This window comes from Bremia lactucae, linkage group LG9, assembly GCF_004359215.1.
Source record: "Bremia lactucae strain SF5 linkage group LG9, whole genome shotgun sequence".
NCBI classification, from domain to species: domain Eukaryota; phylum Oomycota; class Peronosporomycetes; order Peronosporales; family Peronosporaceae; genus Bremia; species Bremia lactucae.
Window position 1 is genome coordinate 3,234,208 of NC_090618.1, and position 21,598 is coordinate 3,255,805.

At 46.8% G+C, this 21,598-nt stretch overlaps 6 protein-coding genes across 6 annotated transcripts; 3 read left to right on the top strand and 3 right to left on the bottom strand.

Annotated features, from left to right (window-relative positions):
* Window positions 1–248: 248 nt before the first annotated feature.
* On the top strand, window positions 249–1,091 carry CCR75_006663 (uncharacterized protein; the record flags this gene model as incomplete). Its single annotated transcript, XM_067964731.1, has 3 exons — window positions 249–369; window positions 435–844; window positions 912–1,091. The coding sequence occupies 3 exons, from the start codon at window positions 249–251 to the stop codon at window positions 1,089–1,091; spliced, it is 711 nt and encodes a 236-aa protein (XP_067818322.1).
* Window positions 1,092–1,207: 116 nt separating this feature from the next.
* On the bottom strand, window positions 1,208–2,413 carry CCR75_006664 (uncharacterized protein; the record flags this gene model as incomplete). Its single annotated transcript, XM_067964732.1, has 4 exons — window positions 1,208–1,369; window positions 1,433–1,506; window positions 1,562–2,027; window positions 2,102–2,413. 4 exons carry the CDS (start codon window positions 2,411–2,413, stop codon window positions 1,208–1,210), a joined length of 1,014 nt encoding a protein of 337 aa, XP_067818325.1.
* Window positions 2,414–2,556: 143 nt separating this feature from the next.
* Window positions 2,557–6,156, bottom strand: CCR75_006665 (uncharacterized protein; the record flags this gene model as incomplete). Its single annotated transcript, XM_067964733.1, has 1 exon — window positions 2,557–6,156. One exon carries the CDS (start codon window positions 6,154–6,156, stop codon window positions 2,557–2,559), a length of 3,600 nt encoding a protein of 1,199 aa, XP_067818324.1.
* A 185-nt stretch (window positions 6,157–6,341) lies between these two features.
* On the top strand, window positions 6,342–9,794 carry CCR75_006666 (uncharacterized protein). Its single transcript, XM_067964734.1, has 3 exons — window positions 6,342–9,261; window positions 9,321–9,369; window positions 9,449–9,794. Exons 1-3 carry the CDS (start codon window positions 6,418–6,420, stop codon window positions 9,577–9,579), a joined length of 3,024 nt encoding a protein of 1,007 aa, XP_067818327.1. The 5' UTR covers window positions 6,342–6,417; the 3' UTR covers window positions 9,580–9,794.
* Window positions 9,795–9,957: 163 nt separating this feature from the next.
* On the bottom strand, window positions 9,958–12,719 carry CCR75_006667 (uncharacterized protein; the record flags this gene model as incomplete). The annotated part of the gene is made up of 8 exons (XM_067964735.1): window positions 9,958–11,612; window positions 11,671–11,757; window positions 11,814–11,873; window positions 11,945–12,003; window positions 12,147–12,206; window positions 12,357–12,436; window positions 12,502–12,596; window positions 12,645–12,719. The coding sequence occupies 8 exons, from the start codon at window positions 12,717–12,719 to the stop codon at window positions 11,193–11,195; spliced, it is 936 nt and encodes a 311-aa protein (XP_067818326.1). The 3' UTR covers window positions 9,958–11,192.
* CCR75_006668 (uncharacterized protein) lies at window positions 9,980–11,101 on the top strand (the record flags this gene model as incomplete). Its single annotated transcript, XM_067964736.1, has 1 exon — window positions 9,980–11,101. One exon carries the CDS (start codon window positions 9,980–9,982, stop codon window positions 11,099–11,101), a length of 1,122 nt encoding a protein of 373 aa, XP_067818319.1.
* Window positions 12,720–21,598: the final 8,879 nt, after the last annotated feature.

Consider the following 21,598-nt stretch of genomic DNA (forward strand, 5'->3'; position numbering starts at 1 on the left):
CAAATCGTTTACGTTAAACTAATCTATGACACTTTTATGAGGTATTTGGGTATTTTACACTAAGTGCAGCGTCATGAAATGAGCCGCATTTTTGGTACCAGCGATCCGGGAGTTCCCCCTTCAGAAGATTAATAAGGTGAGATCGTCGCATCTCGTCTCGTATTAAGCGTGGCCACTCCTCTCTATCTTCGTGATTTATTGACTCCTAATCAAGTCCGTTGTATCCAGAAAATACAGCGCACTCGACAATGGCGGACTCTGCGTATTCGTTCAGTTTGACGACCTTTAACCCGTCGGGCAAGCTCCTGCAGATCGAGTACGCGCTTAATGCCGTGAATTCTGGTGGCAAGACTTCACTTGGCATACGCTGTAAGCATTCAATCCAACGTTGTATGCAATTTGCGTAGTTTCATGGCTTTATATTGACCATGTAGGCAAAAATGGCGTCGTCATTGCCACGGAAAAGAAGTTTCCAACAATTCTCGTGGATGAGCACTCGCACCAGAAAATTGCAGTCATCTCGGAGCCTACAGGTATCGTATATAGTGGTCTCGGGCCCGATTACCGCGTGCTGGTGCGCAAGGCGCGCAAGAAAGCACAGAGCTACTTCCAAAAGTACAAGGAGCACGCGCCTGCGAGTATTCTAGTCGGTGAAATTGCGGCCGTTATGCAAGAGTTTACGCAGTCGGGTGGCGTCCGTCCCTTTGGCGTATCAATCTTGTACGCCGGCTACGACGACGACGGTCCGCAATTGTATCAGATTGACCCATCTGGAGCGTACTTTGGCTGGAAAGCCACGGCCATGGGCAAGGATTCCGTCAGTGCCAAGACATTTCTTGAACGAGTGAGTGCAAATGGCTACATTTTGTGGTCGTGGAATGTACCCATGTTAATATTGTGTGACTATATAGCGTTATCATGACGACTTGGAGATCGAAGATGCGATTCACACGGCGCTTTTGACGCTTCGAGAAGGTTTTGAGGGCGAAATGGACGAAACAAATATTGAAGTTGGCATTATCAAGAGCGACAAGAAGTTTCACGTGCTCACGCCTGCGGAAGTGAAGGATTACCTCGAACAAGCAGAGTAAAAGTAGACGTGGCTGCTATGGTGCTATTTTTTGGATTGAATGTCCAGAAGTGGCGACGGAAAGAACATTTCTTAAATTGCAAAGCTTGTAGTATTGCCAATGTCTTGTCTTGCTACTCACTCGAGCTTGTGGAACGCAAGTCCGGTGCCTTGGCCGCCTAAATGACCTACACAATCAATGCGTAGATACCGTTGATAAGCTGCACCAACGAGGTTCATTGCAGTATAAAGCTGAAGCATCTGCGATGATGTCATCTCAAAGAGGCCATACAGCAAAAGCTACACGAAAAACGCACGCTATAAGCGAATTAAATCCCTTCCAGATCTCTCATCTTCACGTACTTGTTGGTCCGGGAATAGCAAACACGATAGTGTAAAGACAGCAGAGACGGCTCCGCTGGCTCCGATCGAGAACACTGCCACAATTACAGAATGAAACGATGCTCGTCCTTTAGTTATCAACACACGCACCTCTTCCATTTCCTCGTAATCGAGACACTAGTGCACTGAGCGCAGATGAAGTCATGGCCGACGTCAAATAGAGAGCCATGAATTTCTCGATCGACAGCAATTCCGGTTGTCGTCGTCTTAGAGAGCTGTATGTGCTTTTTACGTAGCCCACAAATCGCGAGTTCGCCACGGCTTGCTTGTACCAGGCACCCGAGAAATCGTTGCTTGGTGCTAAAACATGAGGTCCGAACTCCCACAACATGAACATATTAATGCCAAAGTGCGGGAACGTAATGTGGCTAAATGCTGACGTTAAAAGCGTGTGAAGCCTTTTGCCATACACCACAGCGTCGTACGAACTCGCAAAGTGTCGCCACATAAACTGATGCAGTCTTGCATTTCGAAATGACACGCGCCAGAGTCCAAAGACCACCGTGTTGGCAGCAATCAACGCGGCGATGGTTCTCTTATTCCTGTCGTCATACCACTACATGAACAATAGTGTTTCAATTCTTTAGCACATATTGTAAGACGACCTTTTTCAAACACGGAATTTCGTACCGGAAAATTGAATTGCCTTCTTGTATCACGGTACATTAGGCCCACTTCATCTCCAGACCAGTAATGATGTACACCATCGAGCTGACCGTTGTGATGGCAAGTGGTGAATACTGACGATACAAGTATGCCACCCGAAACGAGTCCTAAACTCGCCGTTAGCACTCGGTCGTGGGGACTTGAGCGACATCGATGCCCAATTCTTTTAACAAGGTGACGACGTCGCTTGATGCCACGGAATACGAGAAGGTCCGTGTGGGACGATTGCCTGTGGATGTCTCGACAGAGAGAAGTGCGTCTCGCCAAGCTAAGCATTAGAGGGTCAATTATCGTATTGAGAAAAGCCTAAACGTTAGAATTACAACGCATTGATTTAAATCAAAGTCTACAAATTGGAGGGTACTATTATACATTTCTTGGTTACGCGAATTAAATAGACCCGACCAGGTCTTCCTTATTCATGGAAGGGGTTGAATTCCAAGAAGCCGAGCAAGGCGTATTTGATACTTCGCTTCGACTTCTTTAAGTTTGCGAAGCTTTTGCACCTTTAAGAACGCAATTTGGCTTTCCAATGAAATACCGTCCTCTGCGCCAAAGTCCGATCCCTGAGACGATGTACTACCTTGCGATTTCGTTTTCTCTTTTCGAGAAAAGTGCTGACGCGGCGAGCTATTTTCTTGGAGATGCGAATCGGGTAAAACGCTGTTCTTGTGCCTTTTTGTACAGTCAGCTTCGGCCATAACTTTCGTCTTTGCTTTTAAGTGCATGAGGACGTCAAGGTGCGACGTTTCAATCTCGACACTTGCGTCTCGATCGAAATGGCTACTTGGGTCCCAGCGTAGATAGTAATGTGCCCAGAAACCAAGCGATTTGATCGAGCACGATGGTATAATCACATCCTCACAAGACGTAAGAGCTCCGTAGCGACCAACCTCATTGTCTTCAGATCGAACATCTGCGTCTGAAAGATTCCAAAGACCATCCAAAGCCATTTGCTCTGCTGACGACTTTAAATGCGACCTTAACGAAGACGAAAGCTTGGGGGTCGACGTTCTCACAATGACATCACTATTTGCTACGCCTCGAGCAAAGAATGAAGTTTGCTCTTGTGGTACAATGATTGGTGACGAAGAGCAAGTCGAGAAATTCGGTGATTTTAATGGTTTCGGAAACGAGAGACCAGTATCGAGATCCCGTACTATTTGATGTAGGCTTAATGGCTCGAAAGCCATTGCGTTCGCCTCCGAGTCGTGAGTATTTAATTCGTCGCCATTGCTCATTACGTTAACAGGATGTGTACGACTGCGTTGTGCTTGAAGATCCAGCTGCTCACGCGTAGATTGTTTGTTCGCATGAATGTCTCCATCTATCGCATGATTTCTAGAGTATGACGCTGATGTAGCTGCAGTACGAGTGCTTCCAAAAACGGCGCTTACACCAGAAGACCAATCCGAAGCATCAAAAGCCTTTCTCTCACGGACCAAGAAATCGTCGGGTAATAATTGGTCGTTGTGAGAAGAGTAAGATGGACTTGTCGATAAAGGTTCTCGAAAAGGACTTGCGGCTGGCCTTTCAAAACATTCTCGAGTGGCTGTGACATTGGTCTTCCGTTTCCCGCAAGAAGACTTCCGTGGCTTATAGAAGGGATTGACCACAGTCGCTCGATCCACCGTGCTCAAATACGACCACAGTGGCTGAGTTGGATGCATGGATTCCTGCTCCATGCGCTCCTGTTGTGAGTTGTATAGAAACGTTCCAAACCGACACGAGTACAAATGGTCGAGAATAAGAATAAGAAACCGTTCATTAAACTCGAAGGAACTTGGGAATTGAATCATTACTTGCCATACGCAATCAATCCACTGCAAAAAAATTGGAGACGTCTCGTTCGTGTTATTGCTCGCACCGTGGGAAGTCCGATCACGAAATTTGTGCCCAAACGAGCACCACTCTTTCTCAATGAGTCGTTCAAAGCCCGTGATGGTTCGATAGAATGGGTCTAGTAACAGTTCCGTTAACGCTGTGAGCTGAGCCGTTCGGTCCCACCCATCGCTGCAGTGAATCAATACACTCGACTTTTGTTCTTTCACAATCCGAACAGTTTCCACGGCGGAGTCTAAAATACGTGAAATGTGATTCAACCAGTGGGTCGAGGCGAGATGGTCGAGCCACTTGTCGTTATTCTGCTTCGTCGTGCACAATTCCATAAGCTTCTGATAGCTCCTGCGCATGGTATGAATGTTTTCGATGCCCATGAAAATCAATTTACATTCTGTTAAGACCAACGCCGACTCTTTCGTCTCGAGAAGCTGTTGGTACCCACTATTCAGGGGTTCAAAATCACCATTAATCGAGACACTTGCAAACAGAGACGATGCGGCACTGTGCTCGGACGCCACCATATCTGCATACTTTAATAAAGAGGTCGCATGGCGCGTTTCATAGTGCTCAGTCAACTCATACCCGGCGCGACCGACAGTCTTTTGTGCCACGGCGTTCTTCCACGGTCGTGCATCAATGATCACAAGCTTGGAAGACGACGGATTCGAGGCGGCGATGGCCTGAATCAGGAATACGTCCATGTCACATTGTTTCTGGCCAAGTCCGACTAAAGGTTGACTGCTTCGACAGATCACGGCCCCAGTTTCACGATCACGCCACGACAGAACGGGAATGCGTCCTTTCGAGCGAAATTTCGAGGCCACCGCTAGCACGCTATCAGAGACTGAAGTAGGTACAGCTAAGATGGATGGATACGTAGGACAAATGTTATATTGATTATTCACGTAGCTTAATCGCCACCGGCACGTCGAGGACGACAGTCCCATTCGTTGAAACTCCTCGACGGCGTCATAAATCCACCATCCCGCGGTGGCGTCATTCCCTTCATCAAACCGCTCGAGTGAAAACTTGGCAAACTCATCCACTTTTCCTTCGGGTTCTCCAAGTGCATGCATCCGCACGAGTGCAAACGTCCGATCAAATTTTCGAAACGTTTGCTTCGAAACGAGTCCATAGAATACAAATTGCAACCGACGAAAATCTTTGCCAATTACTTCCAACAACCCACTGTCCGTTTCGACCATTTCTTTACGTTTGACGCGTTCAATGGTCAAGAGTGGAATTGCTTGATACGCAATTAAAGACTCGGTGACCAAATCACTCGCATACGGCACACGATCTTCTCGGACCTTACGACAATCATTTCTCCTCGTCGGTTTGAAAGGATACTTACCCACAGGGCTAAAAATGAGCCGATAATTTGTCACGTAGAGCCTCCCAACATGCTCAATTCGTTCAATAAATCGCACTCGTACGTTATCATTCTTGACCAAGACTGCCTCCCCCGGTAGTGTCTGTAAATAATTTCCATCGTGCTGTCCATTTGTCTCTTCGATCTCTTCACTTTCCCTTCGTTCTAACGATTGGGATGCTATTGGCAACGCTCGTTCCCGTCGTCCGTTTGACGTGATAATTCCTCCCTTCATCATGTCATGGCTACTACAATTGTGAGATGCTCTATATCCAAATGGTCCATCGGACCCTCGTCGTGTCTTTTCATTTAAATGCCACGACCCTGTCTCGTGTAATAACGTTGCATAAACTCCCCCCTTCAGTGACCCTTCTCGGTCTGCAATATCGCTATGACGGCGGGCAGGCTGAGCAGTTCGAGCTTCTTGTCGCTCTTGGACCATTTTCGCATGCGCCTTTTTGGCAGCGACGGAGCACTTTGCACAGACGCGGACGGGTGCGACAAACCCCGAATTAACCAGAGGCATTCGAGCCGAGGAGCACGCGTCACAAAACACATTGCCACAGCGTCGGCAGTGATGACGTCGTAGTACCAGTGAGAACGAGGCTTGACAGCTATAGCATTTTTCTGCCAAACTGTCGGGCACCCAAGCCACATCGTGGCGGCGCCGATGACCTGGCGCAGACTTTGGCTGCGCATGTGTTTGGGAATTTATACGTAGCAATGGTGGTTGGAGACGAGAGTGTCTAGAGGGGGCAATGACAGGAGACACTTGAAGAGTTGGTGCGGCTCGCGTCGGCAGCATCGGTCGAGAATGTCGTCAATCCTGCGAATCGGGATATCCTTTCGAACTGCATGAATGAGAAATTTTCGTGTCTAAGGTATTACTAATTGCAGGTCCCATAGAACACGGTGATGGAAAATGCCCAAATTGCGCACAGTCACCATTCAGAGACACGACGCATCTTTCTTCTTGCTCATTTCTTGAGCTTTTTGAGATTCTCTCGCCACGCGAGAACTTTACCGGTGGTAATCTTCTAGCTTTTATACAATTGCTTTCTCGACAATGAGCGACAAAGCTATTCTCGTGGACGAGGAGGACGTATCTCGCGCCAATGCCGGCGAGAGAGAGCTTTCACAGACGATGGAGCTTTCATCGTCCGTAGCCACAGGTGCCCACGAGTCAACAAGCGAAAGCATCGATGCCTACGACGCTCAAAACAATGCGGAGATTGAGGGCGACAATGAGGAGGAGGAAATCGTTTCCTTTTCGGAAAATCAGCAACTGCCTCGGAGCGTTCATACAAAGATACGAATGCCCTCGAAAGTACCACGTTCGTTGTCGCTTGGCGGGTTTGAAGTAGATGATGAAGACGTGGTGGAGATGAATGCCCGCGAACAAGAGCTCTTGGTGAATATTCAAGAGCTACAGCGTCAGTTGTCAATGGTTCAAATCCAGACGGACAAGCCGCAAGGAGAGACGATGCCGCCTATAATGGATACGAGGCATCGCTTGATTATGGTGTCAAATCGCCTTCCAATCTCATTCCAACGCAACGAAACTACTGGTGACTGGAGCTTTACAATGAGTTCAGGAGGACTAGTAACCGCATTAAATGGAATTCGCGATCAAGTTCCATTTCTATGGATTGGATGGCTGGGGGAAGAAATTCCTCACGAAGAACAGAGCAAAGTGCGTGAAAAATTGGCAACCGAATTTAATTGTGTCCCCGTCTTTCTGTCCAAAGAAATTGCCTCGATGTACTATAATGATTTTAGTAACGACATTTTGTGGCCGATTTTCCATTATGTGCCACTGCCCCTGTTTCGTCCTGGGAGTGAAAAGAAATTTGATTTGCGACAATGGGATGCATACAAAGTTGCTAATAAACGCTTTGCGCAAGCAGTGAATCAAGTGTATCGAGAAGGGGACTTTGTATGGATTCATGACTACCATTTGATGACATTGCCTTCGTTATTACGAGCGCGACATCCGCTATGCAAGATTGGATGGTTTCTTCATACTCCATTTCCTACGGCAGAAATGTACCGCATGCTTCCAGTAGGACGCGAAATTCTAGAAGGGTTACTAGGAGCTGATCTTTTGGGATTCCATACGTACGACTATGCCCGTCATTTTATTGCTGCTTGCGGACGTGTACCAGGTGCCTTGACATCGCCAAAGGGCGTTGAACAAGGCGACCATTTTTCGGCCATTGGGGTGTTTCCGATTGGTATTGATCCGGAACATTTTGAAGAGAATCTCAATTTGAAAGTGACCCAAGAACGGATTCAAGAACTTGCTGTTAAATTTGCAGGGTGTAAAATAATTATTGGTGTCGATCGGATGGACTATATTAAGGGAATTCCACACAAATTGCTCGCAATGGAGCGCTTTCTTTCGCTCTATCCTGAACGATGCCAAGATGTTGTGCTTATTCAAATTGGTGTACCATCGCGTACAGGCGTGCAGGAGTATCAACACTTGGCTGCTTGTGTAAATGAAATGGTCGGGCGAATCAATGGCCGCTTTGGTACGCTCACTCACTCGCCCGTGCATTATATTCATCGTCCCGTCACTCCTAGTGAACTTGTCGCTCTCTACAACTTGGCTGACGTGTGCCTTGTGACGTCGCTTCGTGATGGCATGAATCTCGTGAGCCATGAATACGTAATGTGCCAGAACCAATCGTGTGATCCCCATCGCGAAGGACCGGGCGTGTTAATTTTAAGTGAATTTGCGGGCAGTGCTCAGTCATTATCTGGTGCGATTCGTATCAATCCATGGAATACCACGGACATGGCCAATGCGATTGGATATGCATTAAAGCTACCGCTTGTGGAGCGGGAATATCGTCAAACCAATTTGTATCGTTATGTCAAGAAACATACGGCCAGTTTTTGGGGACGAAGTTTCTTAACAGATTTGGAAGATATAGTCTCGAGACCCAAGACTGTCGTGAAAAAGCTAGTGAGATTACCAGTAAACGACGTCATTAATGCATATGCCCGCAGTAGCCAGCGCCTTTTGGTCCTCGACTATGAAGGAACTTTATTTGATTCACAAACTTCGGGTCCATCCCAACCACATGGGAATGTTGCGTTGCCAAAGACAATTATAAAGCGTCTCATTGAATCTCTTGCAAGTGACATTCGCAATACCGTCGTGCTTGTTAGTGCAAATGAACGCGACGCGATAGGCAAATGGCTCACAGATCGTCGAGTTGGAATTGTTGCTGAATCAGGCTACTTTTACCGCTTGCCAAATGATGACGAGTGGCAAGTGATGGCAGAAGACACGGATCCGTCGTGGAAGAAGGTGGTGCGGCCCATTATGCAATACTTTACTGAGCGCACGCCTGGAAGCCGAATTGACAGCAGAGAGAGTTCGTTAACATGGCATTATGGCGAAACCGATCCAATTTTTGGCCCCATGCAGGCACGCGATATGCAAGTGAATTTGGAAGATGTGTTGTGTAATTTGCCTCTTGAGGTTGTTCAAGGTGCAAATCGAGTGGAAGTTCGTTTGCAAGGCGTGACGAAAACGCTGTTGCTTGATAAAGTTTTGAAGCGATTTCAGTCAGATTATCAATCAAGTTCGCCTGGGAGTCGTGGAGCGCGACGCGAAGGCTTGTCGCCAATTCAAAATCGTCGAAAGCGATCGTTTGCGCCTCAGCTTGATTTTGTATTTTATGCTGGTAGTGGGGCGGAGGACGACGAGTTGTTCTTGTACTTCAAGAAGCACATGGCTTTAGCGAAGAAAGAGGAGGTATCGCGTCCTGTGTCGAGTAGAAGCACTACTCTCACGACTGCTGATAGAGAAGCATCCGTGTCGCCAGGGGTGTCGCTTTCTGCATTAACGAAGCAAGCCAACGTCTTTACGTGTCATGTGGGCAGCAGCAAGACGGAGGTACGTTTTGTAATGTGTTTGAAAGATATTAATTTGGAGATTTACGCTTTAATTCTTAGGCCATGTTTTATCTGGAACGTCCTTCCGATCTCGCGCGGTTGTTACGAGGTACATTTTGAAAAAAAAGTATTGTAATTATTTAAGGCATGATTGGATCCTGACACTTGTTTGAATTATTGTATTGTAGCACTGGCAGTCGACAGTCGTGACGGAGTTACCCCAAGCGTTCTCACGGATCGAAGTGCTGCCATTGAGCCACCTGTTGTGGCGCTCACTTCTGCGGCATCAATGCCATCGCTTTTAACGACGGGCAATTGAAATGAACCTTTACTGTCGACAAATTCACAAGATCATTGTGATGTTAATGCAAGAAAGCTTGTGCAATCAGCCCAATGCAATAATTGAACCATGAATGAACGAGGAAAAAATTTAAAACGTTCCTAATAAGATTTGATTTGTTCTGCTCTTACCGTAGGACAAAGAAACCTAGCCTTAATGGATTTAAGAAGAAGAAAGCATTCTTAAGAGTTACATTAACGTTTAGGGTCGATCTCTTAAGAGTTACATTAAGGTTTAGGGTCTATCTCTTACACTAGCAAAATGGCTTGACCCTTCTTAACCCCTTCCCCTTCCTTTTGGATATGTACCATATCATCCGACCTTGTCAAAATGGGAGCTGATTTCGTATTAGATCTCCCCACGAGTAGCTCCTTGCAACATGCGCTGCTTCTCCTGCTTCTTCGATTGCTTCGGGCGCAGCGAATCGCCAGCCTCGCCCAGAAACGATGTGTCCACTGTCACGGCCGCTATCAATGTAGAGGACAGGCCCATAGCCGCGTTGACGCCCACTGGCAGTCAAAACAGCGGCAAAGTGACCGATTTGTATACGCTTGGCAAAGTCATTGGCTCAGGTTCGTACTCGGTCGTGCGCGAAAGCGTCCATAAAAAAAGCAAACGCAAGTTTGCAATCAAGTGTATTAAACGGTCGGAACTCTCGGCCGAGGACGACGAAGCGATTCAATTTGAAGTGGCTATCTTGAAACAGATGCAGCACCCCAATATCATGACACTGGAAGAGTTTTTTGTCGAGCAAGACTACTACTACCTCGTCACGGAGTTTGTAAGTGGTGGCGAGCTGTTTGATCGCATTGTGGAGAAGACGTTTTACACGGAAAAAGAAGCACGCGATCTTATCAAGATCCTTATTGGAGCGATTCAGTATTGCCATGATCAAAATGTCGTACACCGAGACCTCAAACCAGAAAACTTGCTGCTCTTATCAGCCAAGAACGATGCGAGTATTAAGCTTGCGGACTTTGGATTTGCCAAGACTGTGACAAAAGACAATTCGGGACTCGTAACCACGTGTGGCACCCCAGGGTACGTAGCCCCAGAGATTTTGGAAGGGGCTTCCTATGGCAAACCCGTGGATATCTGGAGCATTGGTGTCATTACGTACATTTTACTGTGTGGGTATCCCCCGTTTCATGACGAATCGCAGCCCCTTTTGTTCAAAAAGATCCGTCTAGGCCAATACTACTATGACTCGCCCTATTGGGATGATGTCTCGACAGATGCGAAGGACTTTATCTCGAATATGCTGAAAGTCGACCCAAAAGACCGAGCTTCTGCGAAGGAACTACTCGAGCACAAGTGGATTACAGGAACCGACGTGGCTACAGTACCACTAACAAGCGCCTTGACTGAACTACGGCGCTTTCATGCACGAAAGAAATTCAAAGCCGCGGTGCATTCAGTCCAAGCTACAATCAGCATGAACAAGACGTTTTCAGGACTAGGAGATTCAGTCAGAAGCACGAAAGACGCTACGTCGCTGTAGGTGAGGGTTATTCAATAGCAATGTACCTCATGGCACGAATGTATTCATTTATCCAGGCAAATTGTTGTTGCTATTTGTTATGGTTTTTTTGTCAACGTGACTTTTGTTTCAAACGAAGATTTAAAGCATCGAATAGGTTGTGCTTAAACGATCCAAGTTTGTACGGATTAAAGTTGACATCCTCTAAAGAGAAGCTCTCTTCAGTGTTCATAATAGCGTCTGGCGAGAAAAGACCACCCCATGTCGCGTCTAAGGCCTTTTTGAGCTCCCGACGAGGCACGACCATCTTTGGACGCTTTTGGAAACTCAGTCGCTTGAAAAGAAAGCGAAACATTCTGCGTCCGGATGTTTCCCCGTCCAGATCGGCTTCTTCACGCAAATCTTCTCGCTTGAACGACTCATTGGCTGTCTCGTTCTGAGCAATACGTTTGAGTTGCATGAGGAGAAAGACCCAGAGGATAATGGCCGCGAGGAAGCTCATGGCAGTGACAATTCCGAGTCCTTGGTTATTCTATAATCACGTCCACGATTAATAAATAGATAAAGGCAACGACAATAGTCAGGCATACCGCGATGAGTGACTGCATGATCTTAGCCGTCTCTGTTCTACCAACCACTTCCATGCTTACACCACGTGAACGCAACAGATCTTCCGTCTGCCTTCAAATTTGTCGTCAGAAATGTTTACAATTCGTTCCAAGCAACTTTTTACCTGAGTGTAAAATACGCTCGTGGTGACGAAAAAACCCTCGAGGCAAACAACGAGTTGAGCCTGAATAAGAAACAATAAAAACGTTATGTGTTTATAAACTTTAATGACCATTCTTTTCAATGCAAACTTACCAATAAGTACGCTAAAAAGTATTTGTAATTTTTCTCTCCGACGCAGCCATTGAACCAGACTTGAAAAGACGTGGTCGACATTAGAAACACATTTCTAAAGTTGCATTGAAGAATTGCGTACGAGCCACTCACTGCAACTGCACAATAATATATTGTTAAGTATTGCAAAAGCAGCAAGATAAAAGAAAAGAGCAGTACATACTGATGGTCGAATCTGCCAACGCAGTGGTTACATATCCGACAATGTTTCGATCGTGGTAATCTGTAACAAATCACGCAATATATTAGACAAGCTCTGCAAGATCCCCACACCCAATTCTTTACTTTAATGTCTTGCAAGTGCGGCAAAATTTTCCTTCTGGAAAAAGAACTGGATGGTTTACATATTGTTCGAACCTGTGTATGTTCTCACGTCGGATCACACCCGGGTCTTTCGTGCACATGACGACGTACAGCGCTATGGACACAACAAATAGGAGCGTTGCTAGCCACCTACATCACAATTTTGCTTAAACTTTTGACAAAAATATTCGATGATTGTCATTTGCAACGCATACTTGTGGAACCACGCGACGAATTTGTTAGGAAGCAATGGATGGGCCTCGCGCAGATATAGGTAATAACATGACCCCGTGGTTGCAAAGTATAGGATCTATTACCCACAAATTAGATAAAGCCGCTTAAATTTTAATATAAGTACCTGCACGAGTGGATTTCTCTCGTAGAAGACATAATCTCGCACCCGCGTTACGACGCCGAGCATCGTTGTTTGCATTGTTAATTGTCTTACAACAGCTGATTGAATTGAAGCTCATTTATTGGATAAAAAGTATTTACGCTCTGAAATTCAAGAAAATAATTAAGCTACAAGATTTTTTTTAAACATCTGTCCACTCGGTGAGGCAAAATCGACAAGAGAAACGATATTAACATTTTGAAGTATAAGAAGCTATGATACAGTTGCTACTCTAGGTGTGCAATTGGGGGGTCTACTATTGTAATGGGGCTCACATTGGTTGGAGAACCGTTGTTGTGGTACATTTACTTTATGGGTAAAAATACCCTTTTATCAAATTTTAAAATAGTTAGTTACTTAAATCCCATTAATTATGGGTAACAAATGTGGTCGCCGCCAGATTTATATCTGGCGGCCAAAATCTATTTTAAAATTTAGCTAGGTAAGGTTTTTAGATTTAAAAAATTAAATTAAGTGCAATTCGCCTTTTGATCTTAAAGCGTCAAGTGCCTTTCTAAGGCTTGCGCATTGACCTGTAAGAGATAGAAGCCTTTCAAAGGTATAATCTCTTACGCACTAGTTGCCACTTAATTCTACGAACCCCTGAATACTTTGTGCTAGGATTCCTTAAGCTTTAATAGCTTGTACGGCTCCCTGAGTTGTTAAACCATTAGTTCAATAGAATTAAGTGACGTTTTGAGTCTGAAAGTATTCCTCTGACCTTAAGAGCGAGGTAGCCCCGCTACACCTGGTAGCACTCGTAGTCAATCTACGCCTGAGTTTTCACAAGACTAATTTATCACGAAAATGGAAGAGGTTCCAGAATTGTCAGAAGCGCAACACGCTGCTTATGACAAGCTCAAAACCTTATTCGGGCTTGAGCACGTGGAGTTTATTATCTCCCAGGGACCAGAGGTCCTGCATGCAAAGCTTGAAGCCTTCATGCGGTACGAAGCCTCCCTGATCGGTCAGGTACATGACCATTTAGCGGCATCTATGCCAACCCGGTACATCTCTGTACCTGACTCAGAGCCGAGGGCTCGCCCTCTAACTGTAAATGTGAAGACATTTGTGGGAAAAGTGGGAGAAATCTCCCTTTTTGGATTAAGCAGATGGAAATGTCTATTGATTCCGCCTTGTTCTTAACAGAACGGCAAAAGGTGGCTATGACCATCTCGAAACTAGGAGGTAGAGCCATGGAGTGGGCACTATCGTGCAGCATGTCTATAAACGACGCTTTTCCCTCATGGGACTCGCTAAAACAGCAAATGACGAGCATGTTTTCACCGCCTGATCAGGCTTTTCGCATGCGAGCACGGCTCCTATCGACTCGACAGGGTAAAAGAACGCTTGGAGACTTTGTCCAGGAGTTGAGAACTCTCATTGCATCTATGAATCAAGACCCGGTGCAAGAAGCAATTGTAGTAACCATCTTTATAGGGGGTCTAAATGAGGGCGTTGCCCGAGCGGATTATTCCGATCTCATCCTACTACTTTCGAAGAGGCAGTTGCCATAGCGCTACGCGCCGAGTTCGAATTTAAGTGTGCTCGCGTTAGCACGCATGTTTACCGAACAAGCTCTTCGAGCACATGGGTTCCGTCTAATAGAGCGGAACCCATAAATTTGAGCCTCGTTAAGGAAGGAGAAGAGACTTTGTAAGCTGTGGAACAGCATAAGATCATCCGTAGATGTTATATGTGCGGAAGCACGAAACATTTACGTCCGGCTTGTCCTCTTCGAAATTCGCGTAAAGCTCATAGAGCTCCAACTCCGACCTATATCAGAGATCTGGTACGGTGCGGGAAAACGTCGATACCCTGTAGGTGCGGGGCGCCCTACTGGGGAAGATCTAGGCTCTGTTGAACCTCTAGTAGGTGAGAATAAACAGAATCTAGCCCCAATTCGCTCAGTGCTTAATGACACGGGGCGAGAATATAAGCCTGGCTTGCTAGTCGCTCAAGCGACTGTAAAGGGCTTTGATAAGCAATGGTCAATTTTAACTGACTCACAAGCGTCTTGCTATTATGCTCGACGCCTTTCCTTTGAAGGAAGTCAACAATACGTTGAGGCGCTTAAAAGCGCATGAAGGTGATACAATCACTGTTCGCTTAGCGACTGGGACTCGTGTCACTGTTCCCAAAGTTTCATTGCACTTAGGTATAAAGTTGCTGGACTTTGACAGTATATGACGCTGTCCGTCCTTGACTTGGATTCGATATATGATCTCATCCTTGGTATGGCCTGGTCAGAACACCGTGAGCCATGGATCGATCGGAGGGCTAAGACCTTAGGCGCACGCGCAATGTTCCTAGCAAACTTTTGGAGAGTCATGAACCCACCTTTGCTGACCCATTCATAAAGTTCGGGCCACCAATAGCTCTGGCTTACAAAGCCATAGGTCTTTTTTCTAACGAGATGACCACCTAGGACAGTATCGTGTGCCTCATGGAGGATTTGGTACTTCAAATTCTCATCCTGAAGAACAACTACACGCGGAGGGTCCGCGATGTCTGTACAATAAAGCAGCAAGTCGTTATCGATAGAAAATCGATGTAACCTTGCACGCAAACGTGCCGGAAATTTAATACCTGAATCAGAGGTTTTTTGAGCTTGGAGCATAGCTACACACTGTTCATCCTTGGCGTAAGCCGAACGGATTAATTCAGGAATAGGCGACATGATAGTCGTTAAATGAGAGAGCTCATAATCCGGCCATAGTGACAACGCATCGGCCAAAGCATTTCTGCTTGCCGGGCTTATACTCCACCTCGAAGTTTTATTCCGCGAAAAAGGATAGCCATCGGGCCATTCTCTGTGAGAGATGGGGCGACCTAGTCGCCGTGTGTAATGACGCGTGATATGACCGACCTCTCGGCGGTATCATAGGCAAGTTTGATGCCAAAAGCGTGAGCGAGGCTCAACGTTTTGTGGATGAGCGATTAGCCATCACACGCAAAGCTCGTAACGCAATGGCAAGCGCACAGGACAAGCAAAAACATGCGAACCGAAATGGTCGCAAAAATAATGAACGCTTTAGAGTGGGTGAAAAAGTACTATTAAGTACTGCTACCCTTCCTAAAAATGCAATTTGTGTACTACCTGTAGGTACTACGAAGTTGTTGCCGCGTTTCATTGGGCTCTTTACGGTGGTAAAAGAGGTTGGAGACCCAAATTATAGGCTCACCCTTCCCCCGTATATGAAGACGCACCCTGTATTTTATGTGGGTCGTCTGAAACGGTATGTAGACCCAAATGAGGTCACATACCCCCATCCGTCTAAGGAGACCAATGGTGACACCGACTGTGAGTCGAGCGTCGTTCGGGTGAGGGGGACGGTGAAGGCGAAAAGCTATCCGACCGATGCCTCCCACCACGAACAGGACTTAGAGGGCGAGGGACATCACGCGAGCAACGCGGATCCCTCAGCATTATCCTTTCAAAGAGGTCGAAGCGAGTCTTCAGGCGTTCATAACCCTGACGAGCCTTCGCTCGGACATTAACAAGATCCGAGGTCAGTCGCGAGACTTGACCCTCGAGGTTGCCAATACGTCGTTCATCAGCGCTTAACGCCTGTGACTAAGCGGACGAAGGTAACGCAGCCGCGAGTAGTTGGGCGAGATCGCCACTCCCATCGGGCGCCGCCTGAACTAATGGATTCGGGTGGGAATCAACGCTTCCTTGTTGGAAGGTTGCTTGCCCACCGCTCCGTGAGGCAAGGGTGTCAGATCTTAGTCCAATGGGGGTTACCCGAAGAGTTTTGACTCTTGGGAACCGATCGATACCCTACGTATTGATGTGCCCGGCTTGGAGGCTGAATTTTTTTACCCGATTTGTAACTAAATTCTTAATGAAAGGAGCACCAACTGAGACCTCTTCGCTAGTCTCAAATGGACTAGCAGAAGTAGCGTTGCGAGAAGAAAGAGGGGGTACAGTACCGCCCATGATTTCTTTCATACGCAAGCGGGCAAAATTAATTCGCTGCGAGCGCTGTTTCATCGCATCGGAATGCGGATGAATGCGGCGCAGAAGTTCCGCCTCGTATCGGTTGGGCGTTTCATTTGAACGCAACACGACCGGGATCGGGAAAGTACGCCCAAGCGGTTTTCCCTGAGACCTCCATGATATAAAGACGCCATAATACTTATGTGCGTCTACGAGAGCGCGCTCTAGGGAGCGACGCTCTTGGCCCGTTTAAACGAGGCTATTTTGATGGAGGGGACATCTTTGGTATGCCACCCGTCACATAGCCACGTTTTAAACGACTGGCTTGTGACACCGACTGAGCACGTTCACGTGTCGTCGGCGGAGCTTTAGGCTCCAAATTCTCCACGTCAGAACCATTATGGATTATGGTCTGAGCATAAGGCGTTTTGGTTATACCCAATGGAAAAGCGGCTGCGCCTTATGGGCAGCGCTCTCATTACCTGTCGCTGCGCTTGTCAGCGCAGACGACGAGACAGCATTCGTAAAGCTGCTGTCTCCATGTTGTGAGCCATCAGAGAAGTTTGGATGGGCAATAAGGCGCCATCATCCTTCCTCATGAGCTCGTTGTCCGCATCACTACTATGAGGTGACGACAACGGTGTCGACTCATTGTAGTCGACAATGAGCAACGGATCAGCATCCTCACTATTAAAGTGGTATAGATCCTTTAGCCCTGTTAACACGACAGCAGCAGTAGCTGTCGGCGTTTCGACTAAGGCATTAGACGCGGCCGGCGAATTAACGCGGCGCGTGCGCTTAGTTTGAGCTTGAGTGGGCGTCTTCGCCGACGACCCGCCAACGTGGCCCCTTTTAGGTGGCATCTTTGGCGCCGTGTATGGAAACACGTACGCTAGAGAGGATGGTGTAACGGGCTAAAGTTGCCCTGATGTTACACAGTCCCCGTCAAGTACACTTGGTGTACTCAAGGGGATGGTCAATTACTAAATTATAGGAATTAGAACCAGCAATCGGGTGTGGTGCACATTTGTGACCAACCCTTGTGTATGTGATGCACATGGGCGCATTTACATTAGAAGGGATGCCGCCTAGCGTCATCCGTTACGCGAGGTATCTAGAAAGATACGCTCGCAATACATAAAAAGTGTTATCTATAGAGATGACATTTTGATTGGAAAAAATAGGTATTCAAATTTAATACGATAAATATAAAGCAGTCTGAAAACTACTTCCTCCTTGGTAAGTGCGCACGAGGAGCCGGATTACCGCTCACATCACGTAGTTGCTTCGCTGACCGTGTTGGGTGAGGCCGCTAACGCGCCCACCACAACTTCCTCACTGCACGCAAGAGAAGCAGGTTAAACCGCTTCCTCGCTGTGCTAGGGGGTGTGTCTAAGTAGAGCGTGGCCGCACTACGACGTGCCCGCCTGCACTATTTGACTATGACTTATTCGATAGCACCGTCAGCCCGCATACTTTCTCGTACAGGAGGCTCATTGTTTTGGCTAAACCCTCTTTTTTATAATGCTCTGCAAAACTTCCTAAAATGCAATGTGCTTATAAACGTCTATCAGATAATCATCTGACTCGCTGTAAAGGGCTAAAGTAGCTACAATCCCCGTTAAGTACAATTTGTGTACTTAAAAGAATGGTGAATAACTTAAATGATGTAATTAGATCTACCACTTGGGTGTAGTTCACATTTTGACCCACCCATGTGGATGTGATGTCCCTGAAGGCATTTACATTAGCGGGGATGACGGCGAGCGTCATCCATTACGCGAGGCATCTCGAAAGAAAGGCTCGCAATACATATTAGTGTTATCTACAGAGATGACACTTTAAGATTACTTCCTACTTAATAAGTGCGCACGAAAATCCGGCTTTAGCCAAGAAGACACAAGATTATTATTGCAAGTGTTAACGCATCAAATGAGTCCTTGCTTTACGGCGTAGTGTCGGCGCGGCATTGGATTGCCGGTAGTGATGAGTCTAGCGAGATAATGGGGATGGGTGATGGTGCTATGAGTCCCATCCGAAATCAACCCATTGCTCTCAACATGGAGACGCCTAAAGCTGCGACAACGAATGTGCCTAACGTTATCAAGGCAACTGTCTCGTCGTCTGCGCTAGCTAGCGCAGCGACCATTCACGGGAGCACTGTCCATAAAGGTGCAGCTGCTTTTCAGTTGGGTAGAACCACAACATCTGTCTTTAGACCAATACCCTTCACGAAGAGTCTGACGCAGAAGACTTGGACTCAAAGTTTAGCCGACAACACGTGATCGTGTCACAATTTAGCCGTATTGAGCGTGACTATGTGACTGGTGACATACCACCTATGCCACCTCCACACGATTGACCAGGTTCGGATAAAATTAATGCATCGCTCACAAGCGCACCACTATAGACGCACATAACCATGGCGTCTACACTTCATGGAAGGCTCAGGGAAACCACTTGGCCGTGCTGTCCCGATCCCGGTTGTATTGTGTTTATGAAAGAACCAATAAATACAAAGCAAAACTGCTGCGCCGCTTTCAGCCACATTCCAATTTGGCGAATCAACGGTCTCAGCGAATCAACTTGGCTCGTTGTGAGTGAGAGAATTTATATGCAATACCTTACCTTCTGCTTCTCCTCACCACACTACCCCTGCTAGTCCCTGAGATACAAGGAGTGGTATAAGTCCACCGAGTGTGGTCGGCCCAGGTGGCACCATACTGAGTGTCAATAGTGACACTATTGGCGGTTCGCCAGGGCATTTTGGGTCAGATCCTTCTAATTAACGTGAAGCGCGTTAACGTTCACTGAATAAGGAAGTTGAGTTACCTAATTCCTTGTCGGATGTCAAATTAGACATCATGTCTGGTATAGCACCAATACAGACTGAAAAATTCGGGGACGTGAATGTCCCGGCCTCTAAAAGGCGTATTGTCTCCACTCCAATACAGGATGGACACGAAGCGTGTATACCCTCACAAAATGATACGAGTGAGCAATTACATACGCTTGTAAATGGTGTAACCGGTAACATTGAGGGGGAATTTAGCCTTGCGGCAATCCCTTCGTTACATGCTCTTTTAGAGCTAGACGAAATATCTATTGATGAGTGCGGTCGAGTCTTTAAGGCTGGCGACTTATCTGAAATGGTTGTCATTCGACCTATGGTTGAGTTAAACTCATCGTCACTTCTATAAGAAGCTGTCCTGGATGACACAAAAGCTGCACTTAGTGCGCGAAATGGGTCATCGATCGTTAAGATCCTACGGATCCCTTTTATTCCTTGATTAAGGAATTCCAAGATGTGGTATGTAATAATCCACCATCTGTTTTACCTCCGGATAGAGGTGTTTGTCATGAAATTGACTTGGTTCCGGGAACCAAATACTATGTCACAAGACAATGGCCCTGTCTAGGGGAGCAGTGTGACGTCATTGACGATTTCTTCCGTGCTAAGCACGAGGCTGGAATGGTACGAGAGATCAAATCTCCTCATTCAACTCCGACATTTTGTGTCAAAAATCGAAATGGTAAATGGCGCATTGAAGGCGTAGTTTTATTGACCACTGCTTAACTGGCAGGTTCATTAGGGCAAGTTTAAGTCGTTGAGATGATACCCTCATTGGCCCTCTTTCGCACCGAGCATAGTGAGAGGCCCTCCCCCACTAAAACTCGGGCTGCGCACAAACGAGACTGGCGTTCGAGGATGGCGCAGTCTGTTAATATAAAACGGTGTCTCCCCCGTACTGGCGTGGACACTTTTATTTATAGCGAACTCCACAAAGGGCAATTTCTTGCTCTACTCTTTGGGAGTTGCTATAGTGCGCAAGAGATCCGCCACAACCCGATTGGCACGTTCGGTTTCGCCATCGGTCTGGGGATGATCTGCGGTCGAAATGTGGACCTTGCTACGCAGCAGCTTGAACACATGTCGCCAAAAAAACAGACGTAAAACGTGGATCCCGGTCTGATACTATGGACCCGGGCATCCTGAATTGTCGGTAAACATGATTCAGGAACAAGAGAGCTGCCTCCTTGCCTGTGATCGATATCTTACATGGTGCTAAATGCACCATTTTGCTCAGTCTGTCTACAAAGACGACCAGCCCTGTCCGACCCTTATGATCGGGCGGCATGCCAAACATGAAGTCCAGACTCACTGACTTCCAACAGTTGGTTGGAATCAGTAGCGGCTTCAGTGGCGCACTGCTGGACGGTGCAGGCTTAATGCGCTGACACTGTTCGCAAGAGCGAATATAGTTGGCCACCCATCTATATAGATGCGGCCACCAAAATTCCTCTGACACTCATAAGAATGTCTTATACAGCCCAGATGCCCACTAGATGGCGCATCGTGGAGCTCGTGAAGGATCATCAGCTTGAGATCTGTGTCATGATGCACATGGATTCTCAAGGGGTCACAAGGTGACAGCTGATGCCATAATAGGCCATCGCTGTAGCTAAAGCGATTTAGCTAAGCCTTTAGGTGCGACGGAAGGGAAACCTTTCGTCCACCGAAGTGATCCAACAGCAGGCGACAGTGGTCGTCCTGACTGTAGCTCTCTTTTATCTCAGAAGCTAATGAGCTCGTCACGTGGTATGCCTTCGTGGCTGCCAACGTTGACGGCTGAAATTGTGCTTTCGCACTAGAGACACTTTCCTGGTGTCTAACCTTGAAGTCTGGTCTGGGCGATAAAGCGTCAGCCAAGGCATTCGACTTACCCGGCTTATATTCAACTTTGAAATTAAATTCAGAGAAGAATGTGAGCCATCTTGCCATTCTAGGCGAGAGGTGCGGTGAGTTTATTGCGGTCCGCAGTGATGCGTGATCCGTATAAACCACAAATGGTTCGGTGCCCAATAGGTGCACACGAAACTTGACAAGAGCATACTTTATTGAAAGTAGCTCTTTGTCATGCACAGGGTAATTCAGTTCCGCGGCTTTTAATAGCCGGGACTGATAAGAGATGAC

What these genes read in the sequence shown, in the direction of transcription:
- CCR75_006666 (XM_067964734.1), top strand. Translation starts at nt 6,418, where the DNA reads ATGAGCGACAAAGCTATTCTCGTGGACGAGGAGGACGTATCTCGCGCC. An exon ending in TGGGCAGCAGCAAGACGGAG is followed by an intron (nt 9,262 to 9,320) that starts GTACGTTTTGTA and finishes TTTAATTCTTAG; the next exon opens with GCCATGTTTTATCTGGAACG. An exon ending in TCTCGCGCGGTTGTTACGAG is followed by an intron (nt 9,370 to 9,448) that starts GTACATTTTGAA and finishes ATTGTATTGTAG; the next exon opens with CACTGGCAGTCGACAGTCGT.